The 17,643-nt window shown below is 36.7% G+C and overlaps 1 protein-coding gene across 50 annotated transcripts in view; it reads left to right on the top strand.

Annotated features, from left to right (window-relative positions):
- Positions 1-17,643, top strand: part of Ank2 (ankyrin 2) — a 442,295-nt gene that overhangs the window by 288,971 nt on the left and 135,681 nt on the right. For all 50 annotated transcript variants that reach the window (XM_033756207.1, XM_033756210.1, XM_033756204.1 and 47 more), the window contains exon 5: positions 9,732-9,830. In XM_033756207.1, the coding sequence (XP_033612098.1) occupies positions 9,732-9,830 (99 nt within the window). The remainder of the gene's footprint in view (positions 1-9,731; positions 9,831-17,643) is intronic.

Genomic DNA, 17,643 nt, shown 5'->3' with positions numbered 1-17,643 from the left:
GCACATCTGTCTTAGGGTCACTAAATAATATACTTTGACCAAGATGATGATGATGATAAAAAATAACAAATTCTTTAGATTTTTTAGAAAGTGTTTCATTGTAACTTAAAGATAGCAGTATAAACTGTATTTGGTTTAGATGTTGTTTCAAAGATTCAAATGCAAATAAGAAAAAGCTCATCCCGTATTTGAGTAAATAACGAAGATACTTTTTTGGCTTTCACAAATAGAAAATTCAAATAGAGGGGATGAGCAGGAGGATGCATTTCATTTCCCAAGGGCCCATTTGTAACCAAGGACTCATACTCTTTCTTTCACTTTGCTGTAATTTCTGCAGCACTAGCTTTATGCTAGCCTGGCTTTCACTGTGGACCTTTTCTTGTTCCCAGTCCAAAGGAGAAAACATATCTGTCCCTGCTTTCCAAATGAGAATCCTGAATTTAATTAATTGGTGCAGCTTAATTCCTTGTGCAGATTTGTACATGATGATTGACTAAGTCATTTGATGATCTGCCTGGACCTAGAAGATGAGGAGAACAGTTCCGCTTCAGTAATTACCAAACGAGTAGATTTATTTTGTCCTTTGCTCTCATTGTACCCCAGAATACTAAAACTAGTCTTAATTTTGGTGACTACAATTAGTATTTATTGGGTTTTTTGCATCCTTTGCAGCTGTGTGTTCACTATGTATTTAGGGAAATAATTTGAATCATCCTGACCTGGTTATAATTGGTGATAATTTCAGGATGCTTCCCAGTCTTCTCTCTCATAATGCTAAAGAAAGTTGCTGAGTAATATCGGCATGGTAACTAGAGTAGTGATTGCCGGCTGGCGCTGTGACTCTGGAAGGGCCATAGCCAGCTCACTAAGGAATTCTGCTCTGAGGAAAGAAAATCTAAATCTTTGTTTTTTTGGTACCAAGGATTGAACTCAGGTCCCTGCGCTTGCAAAGCAGGCACTGGAACAACTGAGCTCAATCCTGGGCCCAAAAATCTAAATCTTGATGCTGAACTATATGCGAGAGAGGAGACTTTCTCAGCTGTGGAAGTTGAGTTTTACTAATTTCACATCCAAGCTATCGCTGTCCATTCCCAAGTTCTATTGCTGGAGATGGTCATGTCTTTTGTTTATGTATTTTCTAGTAGGTATGGAGACTATAACTGTCTTAGAAATCTGGCCAGGAACACTTGTAATGAAGGACACTATAAACATTTACAGCTATAGTTTTTAAAAACTGTTTACAATATTTATTGCTTTATCCAGACGAATGTACAGAAGCCACCCGCTCCTTCCATTCCTTCTTATCAAGGCAGAATCCTGATCTTTTCTGACGGTAAAGCACTGTGAGGAAAGGTAGCACATGGTGATGGCTGCTTTCTCATAGTGTTAACTCATACAGCTCAGGATTCTACAGGAAGGAGCCCCGAGTCACTTCCTTTGTATACAACACAGTTCAAAACCATTGTCCTGGTAGCTTGGGGATGGGAAAGAGACTACCAAACAGTCATAACTCACTCAACTTCAAGCACAACAGTCATGTTTAATCTTTTATTTTTAGGGTTTCCAGGTTAGATAGCATTTTAAGACTTAGGTGACTATGAAAATTTAAAGGCAACTATCCTAGTATATAAATGTCTTTCCTATAAAGAAAGAAGCAGTGCCGGGCATGGGGGCACACGACTGTAATCCCAGCACTTGGGAGGCTGAGGCAGGAGGTTTGCTGAGTGTTCAAGACCAGCCTGGGCTGCATAGTGAATTCCAGGTCAGTCTCTACTACAGAGTGAGACCCTATCTCAAAAAACAACAATAGCAACAACAAAAAAACAAAAACAAAACAAAACAAACAAACAAACAAAAAAACAAAGAAAGAAAGAAGCAGCACGGGGTAAAAGAAGTTAGAGTTGGAGTTGGTAGGTAGACAGGGCCCTCATGATGTAGGACTTTACAGGGTATTATATTAGTTATTGCCACATAGTGAGACTCCCAAACTTAGTGGCTTAAAGCAACAATAAACATTTATTTTCACCACAGATTCTGTCAACTAAAAGTTCACTGGTATATTAGATGTGCAATTATGGTTTAGAGTCACGCTTAAAGTTGAAGTGAAGATGTTGACCACAGCAAGTCATCTGAAGGTTTTTCTAAGGTGAGAGGATTTACTACCAGTGGTTTTTGCACATGGTTAGCAAGGTGTTAGTTGTTGGTGGAGATCTGGGCTCCTTTTCCTGTGAGTTTCTCTAGAGGTTGTTTGAGGGTCATCAGGTCATGGTAGCTTACTTCCCCCAGAGAAGGTTGATCCAAAAGAGAGAAGGCTAAAATGTGATGCTTTTTAACACACTGACCTTAGCAATCACGTACTACTGTTCATCTTACTATGTCGGTGCCTAAGAAACAAACTACTAAGATGTCTTACCTTTAAAAAGAGGGGAATTAGACTAATTTTTTCAGGGAAATGTGCCAAAGAATGTTCAGTGATACATTGAAACTACTGTAGCCATAAAAGAAATTCAGATTCTGTTCTACTTTATTCATTTCTCTGTTTTTTAAAAAAAATCATTAAGAATCTACTGCGGTAAGCATTTTATAGGCACTAAACAAAGCCACTCAAACAGAGTGACCCTTGTGTTGAGGCCTGAAAGATGAGACGGATAGGACAAGACTTTCTGAGCACCTCTGCGTCTGCTGTACACATGTATTCTGTTTCTCCCTCTGCTTCCACACCTGGCCAGTCCACTTGTAAACCGTGCCACTGCTGGGTTAGCAGTTCCTCAACTTTCCTCTCAGTTGGAACTGACATTTTCATCTGGGGAAAACAGGGCAGTTTGTTTCTGTCATTGAAATATACTTGTTGAGCCTCACAATACAGGACTGAAATAAGACAATAAAATAATAATGAATAGTCTACAGCGGTATTAATTTATAAAGCGTGTAAAGTTTTCTGCTCTGATTTCAGGGTATTATATTTCAAGAATATAATTTAACTGTATCTAAGATTAGCTTTAGCTGGCTGATAACGTTATGATATATTACAGTTTTCTATGTATCTACCTGGCTAAGAAATCTTTTTCTTTTAATTTTGTTTTGTTTTGTTTTGTTTTTTTGTTGCGGGGGAGCAAACTCGGGTCCTTGGCACTTAAGAGGCAGGTGGCAGAACCACTGAGCTAAATCCCCAGCCCCCTATTGCTGCTTTTTATTCACTAGACTCATCATTGGGCTTGGAGAACAGAGATCCCAAGTGAAAGGTGTGTATGCAGTAAAGAAACTGTTACTTCCCTGAAAAACACCTTCTGAGAGAAGGGGAAATGGAACAAAAGAAAAGAATAATGAGGAACATCTTATTTTCTCTACCGCTGACAAGGATGTCATGTTAATTTAGACCCTGTCTTCCCTAATCTGTGTGCTTGGGCTGGAGTATAACCGTCCTCCTTATATCATGCTTTGCTGTTGGCAGTTATAGTGTGTTCTGAGTGATAGATGATTCTGTGTGGATCTACTCTGTGAATCCTGTTGTGTCCCCTGTTGTTCAGGGCAAAAATGACATTACATCTGTATTTGTTACTTTCAGAACACTTAGTTCAAGGACTAGGTGGAAATTTTTAGAACAATCTTAGTGCTCTTAAAGTTAAATGACAACACCGAGTCTGTGTTAAGACTTGGTTCACAAACTTGATTCTCTCCATGATTCTGGTCATACACCGAGTTGGACAAGAACCAAATAAAATTCAGTGGTAAGGTTTAGTGTTGACCTTATGGGGAGATTTTATTTGGTTCTCATCCAGTTTGATTTGCAACCAGAATTGTGGACAGAATTGAGTTTGTGAACTGAAGTATCACTGCAACTTTATATAATCAGTCATTTTAAGTCATCCAACTTCCATTTGTATAATGGAAGAATTTATATGCACTAGCAAAATTTAGACTGAATTGTTAGCATTATTAAAATGGATAATTATAATAATTATTAGGGTTTTAGTCCATATCCAAAAATATTCCTGTTAAACCATTCATTACTTTGCATACTTACATTATTTGTGTCTGTATAATTTCTTTGAAATGACATGCAAGTATCAGTTAACTTATCTGCTATAAAGATCTTTCCAAACTTCAATAAATTTATGTTGAATAAATATGTAAATATTAGTGCATCTGCATTTAATTTGCCAAAATAATGCAATCCCAAAGAAATTCTCTTCAATAGCTAACACCTGATTATTAGCTCATAGTTATATTACTAATGTAGATGGGAAAGTCTTGTAACATTTGAAGTTTGAATTATCTGAATACAGCATGATTTCTGAATTTGAAAAGTTATAACTTAGTAAGTTGGTGAACTATTATTAGTGACTACTAAATACAGACTGAAAACACTACTTTCTACTCATAGAGTATAATATAAATACATGCATACTAAATTGCATTTTAAAGTACCCAAATCATAGTAATATTTCCAGTTTTGATTTCCCATCAGAAGTATCATAAAGGCCTTCTTTCTATTCTTCTGGACTATAGTCTGATCACTTTCCACTTCATCCTCCCCATGCCTGGCAAAGTAATCTCTCTAAAGTGGAAATGTGTTCATGGCAAATCCTAATTAAAATCCAGTGACTCCAAGGCTTCCAAAATAAAACCCAGGCTCCCGAGAGAGGCACACTGGGACTGACCCCTGCCCTTTCGGCCTTCTCTTTCCATCCCTGTTTGTCCTGTGCTTTCTTGTCTCGTGGTTCTGCTTCTGCCTGAAATACCTTTTCTGCTTTTGTGTCTACTGAGTCTTCATGACTCGGTTCACATGTGTCAGTCCAATGACATCTTTCAGGGAGTTTCCTTTCACAGCTGAGTCCTGTGTCCTTCATTTATGTTCCTCTCGTAGCCAATGCGTAATTTTAAACAATAAACTCATTATCCATGTGTTTGCTGCACTGCAGTCCAGTAGTATGCTGACTTGTTCATGTCAGGTCTGGACCATGCAGTCTCAGAAACAGAGTTTGTTTTTTGTCACTAAATCACTAATGCTGGACCCAATGCCTAGCAGTGAGGAGTTACAAAACACATTTTGTTCACTAAATGTTAATGAAAGGCAAATCAATACTGTTTTCCCATAGATAGGGGAGATGTTCAAATATTTAACAACTAGTTGCTAAATGAACCTGCTGGTCAAAGAGAATGATTGTAACAACTGGTAATGCTGTCTTCATTGCTCCTACCAATGACATCACCCTAGGCTATGGGTATGGTTGACCTTTTATATAACAGAGAGAAACTACAGATACTTTTCTGTCCACATGCAGTGAGACTGTGTTTTAAGAACAGACTGATAAAGCAATAAAATAGGAAAGGGAGAAGTTAAACTGTCATTATTTGTTGACAATATGATACTCTACATTGAAGACCCAAAAAACTACCAAAAGACTTCTAGACTTAATGGACACTTTTAGCAGAGTAGCTGATACAAGGTCAACACCCAAAAATCAGTAGCCTTCTTGTACACAAATAACAGAGTCACTGAGAGAGAAATTAGGGAAACAATTCCTTTCACAAAAGCATCCAAAAAAATGAAGTATCTAGGAATCAATCTAACAAAAGAAGCAAAAGACCTCTACACTGAAAACTACAGCACTTTGAAAAAAGAGATCGAAGAGGATATAAGAAAATAGATATCCCTGCTTCTGGGTAGAATGAATCAACATAGTAAAAATGGCCATACTACCAAAACTGCTATACAGATTCAATGCAATGTCAATTGAAATTCCAAAACTATATTTCACAGAACTAGAAAAAAGAATCAAAAAATTCATTTGGAACCGTAAGAGACCTAGAATAGCAAAAGCCATCCTAGGCAACAGACACATGGCAGCGGGTATAACAACTCCCAATTTAAAACTATACTATAAAGCCACTGTGGTAAAAACAGCATGGTACTGGCAAAGAAACAGACCTGAGGATCAGTGGAACAGACTGGAAGACACAAAAACAACTCCAGATGTACTCAGCTACCTCATCTTTGACAAAGGAGTTGACTGTCCCCACTGGAGGAAAGATAGCCTCTTTCATAAATGGTGTGGGAAAAACTGGATCTCAACCTGCCAAAGATTAAAACTAGACCCCTATCTCTCACCATGCACTAAATTAAAATCCAAGTGGATTAAAGATCTAAATATTGAAACAGAAACACTAAACTTGCTGGAAGATAAGTTAGGCAGAACTCTTGAAGACATTGGCATAGGAAAAGACTATGAACAAATCCTCAGTAGCACGGGAACTAGCAGAAAGAATCAACAACTGGCATCTCATCTTATTAAAAAGCTTCTGCAGGCCCTGGGATTTAGCTCAGTGGTTCTGGCGCCTGCTTTGCAAGCACAAGGACCCAAGTTCGATCCCTGGTACCAAAAAAACAAAAACAAACAAACAAACAAAAGCTTCTGCACTGTCAAAGAAACCATCAACAGAACTGAGACAACTTACAATGTGGGAAAAATTTTTACCAGTTGCTCCTCAGACAAAGGACTATTATCTAGAATATATAAAGAACTCAAAACAACCAGCCCCCCCCAAATATAAAGACCCAATTCAAAAATGGGCATCTGAAATGAACAGACATTTCTCAGACTAAGAAGTAAAAGCAGCAAGTAAATATATGAAAAAATGTTCCACATCACTGGTCATTCAAGAGATGCAGATGAAAACAACACTGAGATTTCACCTCACCCCACAAAGAATGGCTGCTATCAAGAAATCACACAATAACAAATGTTGGTGCAGTTGTGGGGAGAAAGGAGCCCTTCTCCATTGTTGGTAGGAGTGCAGACTGGTGCAACCACTATGGAAATCAATATGGAGATAACTCAAAGAGCTGGGACTAGAGGTTCCATTTGACCCAGCCATCCCTCTGCTGGGTATCTTTCCAAAAGAATTAAAAGAATCATACCACAGTGATATATGTGCACCAATGTTTATAGTGGCACAGTTTGTAATAGCTAAAACTTGGAAACAGCCCATTTGCCCATCTGTTGGAAACTGGATAAAGAAGATGTGGTTTTTCTATAAAATGGAATACTACTCAGCCATAAAGAATGGGAAATTAGACTCATTCATAGGAAAATGGATACATATTGAGGATATACTCCCAAGTGAAACAAATAAGTCATACATGTGCAAATACTGAATAGTTTCTCTGGTGTGAAAAACTATAATAGTACATAAGATCCTAATGAGATAATTGACCATGTGAAATAGGAAGAAAGGGGCTAAAGGTGTAGAGAAAATGGGAAGGGTAGGGGAAAGGTAATAAGGGATAAGAAAAAATATGACAAAATGACAAAATGGAAATAAAGTGTTTGTAAACAGTATGAACAGGAGGAGGGGGTAAAGGGAGGGCAGGGACAAGGGGAAAAAATGAGAACCAAGACCTGTCATGTGAAGGTGCAGGATCCCAATAATGAATGTAATTGTACTCTATACCTAAAATGTACCAATAAACTCAGTAAAAGAAAAAAAAAAGAACAAACAGACTGATACATTGGAAAGCACCTCACTGCTGGTCCACAGAGAGTGATGATACTGTGTATGATGAAGCCATTTGTGTGTGGAGTTAGTGCTTTCTTACAGAGCTTACAGTGGTGTCAATAGTGCCCATGCTTTGTCCTAATTACCTAGTTCTGGAAATTTGTTTTACAGTGTTATAACTAAATTGTTGCTACTACTTTTCCCTTCTAGGGGTTTCTGGAGAGAACTAATTTCCTTGCTGGAAGAGCTTTTGGAGCTGCATTTTCTCAGATCATGGCTCCTTCCTTCATCTTTAAGGCCAGTGATGAAGTAGTGAGGCAGGAGATTACAGCACGGCAAAGAGGCTGGACATGGGTGTGACAGGCACAGAGCTCTCACATCATGGCCAGGACACATGCATTTGGGTAGTCTAGGATAACCTCCCATCGCAGGATCTTTAACTTAATCACGTCTACAGGATTCCTTTTGTTGTACAAGGTAGAATTTGTAGGTTCCAGAGATTGAGATGTAGATATATATGAGAACCATTATTCACTTGACCAAAGGACACTTGGGAAGTTGATGGGGAAAAAGTCTAAGCAAGCCCTAGGACTGCACATGAAAGTGGTTTCTGGACAGCAAGGTGCCTGGGGTGTGGTATGGAAGTTACGGAGGTGCGGGGTCATGGTAGGCAGGATTCTCTGCCCTTCTCCACCAGAGGCTGTCTCTCCATAGCTCAAGACCCAGGACCGGGGCCCTCGCAGGCGGAGCCCTCAGGACAGAAATCTTTTCCCTGTGGTTCTGGCAGCTGTTGTCCTGTTCCTGTCCTCCCGATTTGTCTACAGGATTCTGCCAGAGAAAACTTGTTAGCAAACTGCGGTGCTCTGTTCAGTTCTTTTTCTTTCATTGCATCCCTGCCTTTTTACTTGTCATGAAAGATCCCCATTCCACACCCACTCGTTGTTTTTAATCACCTTCCCTGGCTTTCCCTTCCTTTGAGTCTCTAATTCCATCCTTCCGCCACCTCTTCAGTGTTCCTAAAATACCCAAGATTTCACCTGCTTGCTGTGTTTTTTTTAAAAAAATATGCTATCCAGCTAGCAAGTGATTCCTGAGTCCTACAGTATTCTTAATTCACTCCCCTTAAAATAACATTTTTTGATTTTTAATTTTTCTTTCATATTTAAAGCCTACGTCTTTTCTTTTATAATCTGCTTGGATATATCTTGTGTTTATGCCTTGCTCGATCTTTGCCATTTTGTATAATGTTTCATACTTATTAGAATATTTCAATGAAGTATTTCCAAAAATGATATTTCTCCTTTTTAAAAATTTTAAAATCTCTAAATACTTGCCCATGTTTTTACTTATTCTCATTAATGCATGGGAAATGCAAGGGAATTATCTATATTTAAGACTGACATGGTTTTGAGAAAATTGCTAGCTTTTGAAAGTTTATGGGTATTATCTTTAAGGTAAATTTCTGTGGTATTTTCCTTAATCGGGTTGATATATTTCTAAAGATTGCTGTGGTATGTGCTCCGTGAGGACATGCATGTCTGTGTTATCACTGTATCCTGGGAGATCACAGATGTGGGTGGCTGGATTTTAGTAAATAATTGAATGAACGTGAGAATGAATGATCAAGTTTCGCAATAGCTTTAAAAAGTAATATAAAAATGTCCAGTGCAGACTACAACGCTATAATCAGAACAGTGAAATATAGACTTTTTTCATTTTCAATCCAATTTGCAATCTCTTCTAGTCTATTTTGGTATGAGTAGTAATTTATACCGTGAACAATGTAGCTAAGTTGTGTATGTTGAGAGGATTGGTGATCTATTTAGTTTATGAATTTATAAGTACAGAAGATATTATGTACATATCATTTTATATATACTGTATATAGTGAGGACTCTATACTATAGAATTATACAGATATTAAGATAATAATTATCTTAGTTTGACAGTGTTGAGTGATGGGACATGTGATTCTGGTACTGAAATAAACATGCCGTATGAGGCAAATATTCCTCTGCTATCCTTTTCTCCTTGTTTCTTTAGGAATTGTGTGTAGGAACCGGTCCACTGTGACCTGGAATTACAGTGTAAATATATGTTGGGAGTATGTTACACAGCTTCACCATTTTAAAGGGTTATTTCACAGTGTTCTCTTTGCTTGTTTTGTATTCTTCCCTGGTTTAAACTTTACAGATGATGGTGATGTTATCTTTTGTATTGTTTCTCTTCAGAATGGCTTCACTCCTTTATACATGGCGGCCCAGGAGAACCACATCGATGTTGTAAAATATTTGCTGGAAAATGGTGCTAATCAGAGCACTGCTACGGAGGTAAGACTCCGTAATTTGATGTTACTGCCCATGTTCTTTATACCAGTTGCAAAGGATCACCATTATCTTGTCTAAAATATGCTAGACATGATGTTTATATCATTGCTATAATCCACAACAGTGTTCATAAATGAATAACTCAGGTTTGTGTATGCGGTTCTAGAAGTTTATGTCTTCATCTTAGATTCCTCACCATTTATTCTTCCATGAAATCATGCTCTGTCATTTGGCATACACTATAGCTCTTGGTATTTTGATGCTATCCTAAAATTAGACTGCAGTAATTCCTACCCATCTCTTTTTATCAGTAGTTTATCTCATTATAATCCAATACAATTCCTTAAAGGAATAATTTCTAGTTAACAGAAATAATGCATGCGTATTTGTATTAATATAATGCCCTGAGGAATTTGCCACTAAAAATGCCATTTACATTAAAGCACAAATTACAGCAGTATGTGACTATGAGTATGACAACAACGGAATAAAACGCTGAATATCGGTCCAGTTTCAGAGTGTTCAGGACGTCTAGACCTAGGGTGGAGATGGCAGTGACTCGGAACACCACGTTCTTTCCTACACGTGTCCACCTCATAAGAACGTGCTTTGTATTTTGATCTCATTTTTACTTAAATGGATTCAGCAGCAAATCAAAAGTTTGCCCAGGCAGTGATTTCTAAGAGATGTTCCAGAAGCCACTGAGCTCGGAACAAGTGCTTTTGGCCCCACTCGAAGGTTGGTAAATGATCTGCAGAGAACAGAGACAGGGGACTTTGGTGAGACACACCCTTCTCACCTCTTGCAGCAGAGCGTGTAGTCGCTGCATTTTCTCCTCCATAATATATGTCCCTATTGATAAAATTTTAAAATTCCAGGCAGGAGTGAAACATGGCTGATAGATGCTTATAACCCAAAAGCATCTTGATTTTTAGTGGTGAGTATGGCTTGCTTTCCAGACAGTGACATCATTAACAAAATAAATGTGAACATGCTTCTACACTGCATTGGAGGAATCATTAAAATCTATTAATCTGTTTCCAGTCCTTTTTTTTTTTGGAGACAGGGTCTTGCTATATAATTCAAGCTGGCCTTGAACTCACTCTGTAGCCCAGGCTGGCCTCAAACTCATGGTAATCCTCCTGCCTCAGCCTCCTGAGTGCTGTGATTATAGGTGTGTGCCACCACACCCAGCTGTTTCCAGTCTTTTGGGGGAAGACTTTCAATCAAACTTATAGCGATCACTTTCTGACAGCTAGTTCTCATTAGTTAAAGAAAAAACTCTAATTTTCTGCTATACCTGGAAGACACAGTTGTCTGGTATGAAATTATGTCATCTTCCTTATTCAATATACACAGATTTTACACTCTTGCCACAAGTGAACCATGTGATTTTTATGATTTGGGGCCTTTTTACTTTCCTGAGACGTGAATTCTGTACATGAGTAGCATATGAATACTTCAGGCAGTGCTTGGGCAACAAAGAGACTGTATCTCTCAGACATGCACCAGAATAAGAAATCCTATTTGTTATATTCTTTCTTGAAAGCAGAATCATTTACCAGGTGGAACATTTACATCTGAGTTCTTTTTTCAGTGAGTAGACTAAAGTCTCTAGTGTGTGGTTTGGGTAAACTCAGCTCCTGACATTCTCAGCTGACTCATGGCTCCTTTGGTCTAGATCTTTATAGTATTTTAGTTTGGTTCCCAAAATACCCCTTCATTTACATGGTACAGGTAGAGGCCATGTTACCCTGAGATCTGCAGAAATTTAAAACCCTCTCTGATTTCCACACAGAAATGCTATTTTTGCAGATAAATTATCTGTAGTTTTGAATCCAAGCTTCTACGTGTGTGTACTGTATATGTTTTATTTAAATAATTGCGTAAGTCACCCAAATTGATTGTTCATGATTGGATGTATATAAACTTAATTCATTAAAGCCAAACCATTGATCCTAACTTATCAACATTCATACACCTGAACAAACCTTTGCACATTTCCTTGTAAGTGTATCATTCTGTAGAATACACACACACATATATCCTTATTATAGAGGTATGTGATTGATTACAATTTGATACTCTATATGTCAAAATAGCTTTATTGTGAAAAATTACTTATTAATCAAGCCATCATAACTAGTTTAAAAATCATATAATTATGTACTGACCTTTAACATGGTTTTCCTTTTCATAGGCTTAGTTAAGGGACTTAAAGAAATTGTAACAAATATTTTGCCTTCTCCCATAAAGTATAGTGAGAATAAAATACACCTAGTGGGAACCCAAGGTTAAATTCTCTAAAGGGAGTTGTCTGTCCTTCTGGTACTATTTCTGTAACTCTCTACTTTCTTCCTCTTCCTCAATGTTGCCATAATTGAGGGCTGAAATCTTTTTAATAAGGTTCTATTCTGAGAGCAAACACTTCTGTAAGAAAAAAATAAAGTTCACACTTTTAATATAAACTACTGCAGTGTTTCAGGGGTAGAATTCAATATGTATATGATACTGAGTAATTTTCTCATTCAGAGAGGATTTAGTTTGTGGCAAGCAAGCTTCTAAATGAAAGCTTGAATTTTTCTTCTGAATACACTACATGCTTTACTCTTCCATTCTGTTAAGTAATGTGGTATGTTTAAAATGCAAATCTTACCAAAGATTAAAAATTAAATTCTTATTGTGGTTCAGCCTGCATATATGATACAATACACTTCAGGAAAATTATTTTCCCTCCAAAGCGTACAGTTATAATTTTAAATATCATTGTTGAAAATAAATTGAATAATTACACTGTAGCAAATTACTTCTGTCTGTAGAATTCTCCCTTTTGAGGTACATCCAATAGCTGTCATCTTTTCTCTATAGGAATAGAAAATTTTAAGATTTGTTTTCAAACTTTTGGAAGTTAACGAGATTTTTACACAAATAGAGCCTAGAACACATATATTTTTTCTTCTTACTTTCCACCATTCTAGGAACTAAAAACTTGTTTCTAAAGGGAAAACTTAGCTTTTCAAGTTTTCTAACATGGTTATTCTGTTTACACCCGAAATTCTTGTATTTTTACATTAACTGTTCTACAATATAATTTATTTACCTGTCCCTTTGGAGTTGGAAAGTTAATTTTTAATATTTTAAATGGTATTAAATTTTGTATCTAAATGATCTTAATAATAAAAAATCCAACTAAGTATAAAATTAATGATTTGCTTAATTTGCTAAAGTTTTAGGTGCATTATGTTCCAAACATCCAAAATTGGACTTCTAACAGCTCATTCCACTTGCAGTGATTATCATTTTTTCCTAAACAATGCAGAAACATTGAGCAACTTGTATGATTGAACACATATTTTATTTATCTATGATGGTTACCATATTTTTTATTCCCAGCGGGTCTGGCTTCCATTTTTTCTAACTTGTCATTTTTTTTCTTTTACATAACCAGGAATTACTTAGGGTTTGCTCTCATTTTTATGTTCCAGTTATCAACATACATTTTATTACACTCCTGCTCAGGAATGATCTCATTCTATATGTAGTATATTTTGTTAGGATGAGGTATAGAATGTGTAGAATAGAAAACTTTTTCATTAAGTTTACTGGTACTTTTTACATATATAGTACAGTTACATTTATCATTTGGATCTTGTAGCTTTACATGATGAATCTTGGTTCTTATTTTTCCCCTGTAGCCCTGCCCTCCCTTCAACCCCCTCTACCCTTCCCTATTTGCAGACTTTGTTTCCATTTTTTTCCTTTTCTCATATTTTTTTCTTTTCCCTTCTTTCCTTTCCCCTACCCTTCCCACTTCCCCTACTCCTTTGGCCCTTTTTTTCCTATTTCACATTATCAGTTATACAACTTGAACCTTATTTACCTTTTTACATTTTCATACTAGAGAAACTATTTGGTATTTACATGTGTGTCCTATTTATTTCATTTAAGGATGTGGCCTCAATGAGCATCCATTTATGTATAAATGCCTCTAGATCCTCATTCTCTATGGCTGAGTAGTACTCCATATTATAGGAAAACCACATCTTCTTTATCCAGTCTCCAGTTGATGGGCACTTGGGCTGTTTCCAAGTTTTTGCTATTACATACTGTGCCACTATAAACATGGATGTACACATATTACTGTGGTATGATTGTTTCAATTATTTTGGAAAGATACCCAGCAGAGGGATAGCTGGGTGAAATAAGACCTCTATCCTAGTTGTTTGAGGTATATCCATATTGATTTCCACAGTAGTTGCACCAATCTGCACTCCAACCAACACTGGAGAAGGGTTCCTTTCTCCCTACAACGCCTCAAGCATTTGTTATTGGTAGATTTCTTGATATCAGCCATTCTTTCTGAAGTGAGGTGGAATCTCAGTGTTGTTTTCATCTACATCTCTTGAATGACTGGTGATGTTGAACATTTTTTCATATATTTATTTCCTGCTTTTACTTGTTTACCTGAGAACTGTCTGTTCATTTCAGATGCCCATTTTTTAATGTGGTCTTTATATTTGGAGGGTCTGATTTTTTTGAGTTCTTTATATATTCTACATAGTAGACCTTTGTCTGAGGACTAGCTGGTAAAATTTTTTTCCCACATTTTAGGTTGTCTCTTAGCTCTATTGGTGATTTCTCTTGCAGTGCAGAAGCTTTTTAATAAGATGAAATACTGGCTGTTGATTTTTGTGCTAGTCCTCATGCTGCTGAGGATTTGTCCATAAAGTCTTTTCCTATGTCAGTGTCTTAAAGAGTTCTATCTAAATTATCCTCCAGCAAGTTCAGTGTTTCTGTTTTAATATTTAGATCTTTAACCACTTTGATTCATGGTGAGAGATATAGGTTTAGTTTTAATCTTTGGCCAGTTGAAATCCAACACCATTTATTAAAGAGGCTGTTTCCTCCAGTGAGGATGGTTGGCTCCTTTGTCAAAGATGAGGTAGCTGAGTGTGTCTGGTGTTGTTTCTGCATCTTCTAATCTATTTTCACCAATCCTGGGGCCTGTTTATTTGCCATTATCATGCTGTTTTTATCACAGTGGCTTTTAGTATAGTTTCAAGTTGGGGATTGTGATAACCCCTGCCATGCCTCTGTTGCCTAGAATGGCTTTTGCTATTCTTTGTCTCTTCTGATTCCAAATGAATATTTGGATTGTTTTCACCAGTTCTGTTTTTCTAGTACTGTTGGAATTTCAATTGGGATTGCATTGAATCTGTATAGCAGTTTTGGAAGTATGGCCATTTTTATTATGTTTGTTCTTCCTACCTAGGAGCAAGGGATGTCTTTCCATTTTCTTATAACCTTTTCAGTCTCTTTTTTCAGAGTGCTGTAGTATTCAGAGTAGAGGTCTTTGGCTTCCTTCATTAGATCGATTGCTAGATGTTTCAGAGTTTTGGATGCTATTGTGAAAGGGACTGTTTCCTTAATTTCTCTCTCAATGAGTCTGTTATTTGTGTACAAGAAGGCTCTTGATTTTTGAGAGTCTACCTTGTATCTAGCTACTCTACCGAATCTGTCAATTAAGTCTAGAAGTCTTGTGGTAGATTTTTTTGGGGTCTTCTATGATAGAGTATCATATCATCAGCAAATAATGACAGGTTAATTTCTTCCTTTCCTATCTTTATTGCTTTTATTTATTTCTCTGGTCTAATTGCTGGGGCTAATGTTTCCAGAACTACATTGAATGGGAGTGGTGATGGTGGATACCCTTCTTGCTTCTGGTTTTAGTGTGAAGGTTTTCAGTTTTTGGCCATTTAGTATGATGTTGGCTGTTGGTTTTTCAGATATCCTTAATCAAGTTGAGATAAAGACCATCTATTCCAATTTTCTGCAGGGTTTTTATTATGAATGGGTGTTGAATTTTGTGGAATACTTTTTCTGCATCTATTGAGATGATCATGTTTTTTGTCCTCGACTCTGTTAATTTAGTATATTATTTAGTGTACATATTATAGTGTATATATTTATTGATTAACATATATTGAACCATCCTTGCATTCCTGGGATAAATTGACTTGTTCAGGGTGTATGATCTTCTTAATGACTCTCTGTATTCTGTTTTCAAGTATCTTATTGAGGATTTGTGCTCTATGTTCATTAGGGAGATTGGCCTGTAGTTCTTTTTTCATTGGGTCTTTTCCTGGTTTTGGAATCAAACTAACACTTGCTTCCTGGAATGAACTTGGAAGTATTGCCACTTCCCTTTCAATTTCATTGAAAAGTTTCAAAAGTAGTGATAATAGTTCTTCTCTAAATGTTTTGTAGAATTCAGCAGTAAAGGCATCAGAATCTAGGCTTTTCTTTGTTGGTAAACTTTTAACTACATTTTCTTTTTTTTTGTTTGTTTTTCTTTTGGGGTGGTGGTGTTTGTTTGGCATTGAGGATCGAACTCAGGACCTTGCGCTTGCGAGGCAGGCGGCGGAACCACTGAGCTAAATTCTCGGCCTTAACTACATTTTCAATTTCACGGATTCTAATTGGGGTGTTTAGAACTTTTTTATGTTCTTTGTTCAGCTTTGGTAATTCATGCATGTCTAGAAATCTGTCCATTTCTTCTGTTTTCCATTTTATTAGAGTACAGGTTCTTGAAGTGTAGGTATTGATGATCCTCTGGATTTCTACTGTATAGACTTCACCTTTTTCATTCATAATTTTAAGGATTCGAGGCTTTTCTTTCCTTCCCTTAATAAGGTTGGCCAAGGGTTTTTCAATTCTATTTATCTTTTTAAAAAGCCCACTCTTCCATTCATTGATTATTTTTTCTATCATTCTTTTAATCTCCATGCATTGCTTTCTGCTGTAATCTTTATAATTTCCTCCCTTGTATGAGTTTTGTGTTTGTCTTGTACTTCTTTATCTAGGAGCTTAAGATTCAGTATTAAGTTGTTTATTTGAGCCCACTCTGTTTTCCTAGTGTGGGCATTCACTGCTATGAATTTCCCTCATAGAACTGCCTTTTTTGTGTCCCATAAATTCTTGTATGTTGTATTGGCATTGTCCTTTATTTGTAAAAACTGTCTAATTTCTTCTTTAATCTCCTCTGCATGGGTTGTTCAGGAGAGCATTGTTCACTTTCCGTGTGTTTGTGAAGTTATTCCAGTTTATTAGGCTATTGATCTCCAGTTTAATTGCACCATCATCTAATAATATACATGGGATAACTTCAGTTCCTTCGCATTTGCTTAAACATGATCTGTGAGCTAGTATGTGGTCTATTTTGGAGAATGACCCATGTGCAGTTGAAAAGAATGTATATTCTGATTTTGTGGAGTGGAACACTTTGTAGGTGTGTTTTATGTTCATTTGTTCAAAACCTTGGTTCAGTTTTAGTATTTAGTTATTGATTTTTTGTCTAGATGACTTGTCTGTTTGTTACAGTGGGATATCTAGGTCCTCCACTACAATAGAATTAGTGCTTATTTGGTTTTTCATGTCCCTTAATATTTGTTTTGTATACTTAGGGGAATTAGTATTTGGTGCATATATATTTATGTTTGTCTTCTCTTCCTCTTGGATTATTCCCTTTTCAAGGATGCAGTGACCTTCTTTGTCTCTCTTAATTAGTTTTGGTTTGAAATTTACTTTGTCTGCAAATAAGATAGCTACCCCTGCTTTATTTTTATTTTTTTTTATTGAGTTTATTGGTACATTTAGGGATACAGTACAGTTACATTCATTGTTGGAATCATGTACCTTTACATGGCAAGTCTTGATTCTCATTTTTTTCCCCTTACCTCTGCCCTCCCTTCACCCCCTCCTCCCCTCCCCATCTACAAACACTTTATTTTCATCTTTTCATTCTCTCACATTTTTT

Source organism: Fukomys damarensis, unplaced genomic scaffold (assembly GCF_012274545.1).
Source record: "Fukomys damarensis isolate Sample0158 unplaced genomic scaffold, DMR_v1.0_HiC HiC_scaffold_25, whole genome shotgun sequence".
In the NCBI taxonomy this organism is placed as follows: Eukaryota; Metazoa; Chordata; class Mammalia; order Rodentia; family Bathyergidae; genus Fukomys; species Fukomys damarensis.
Note: the sequence above shows the minus strand (reverse complement) of the source record. Positions and strands in the feature narration are given on the sequence as shown.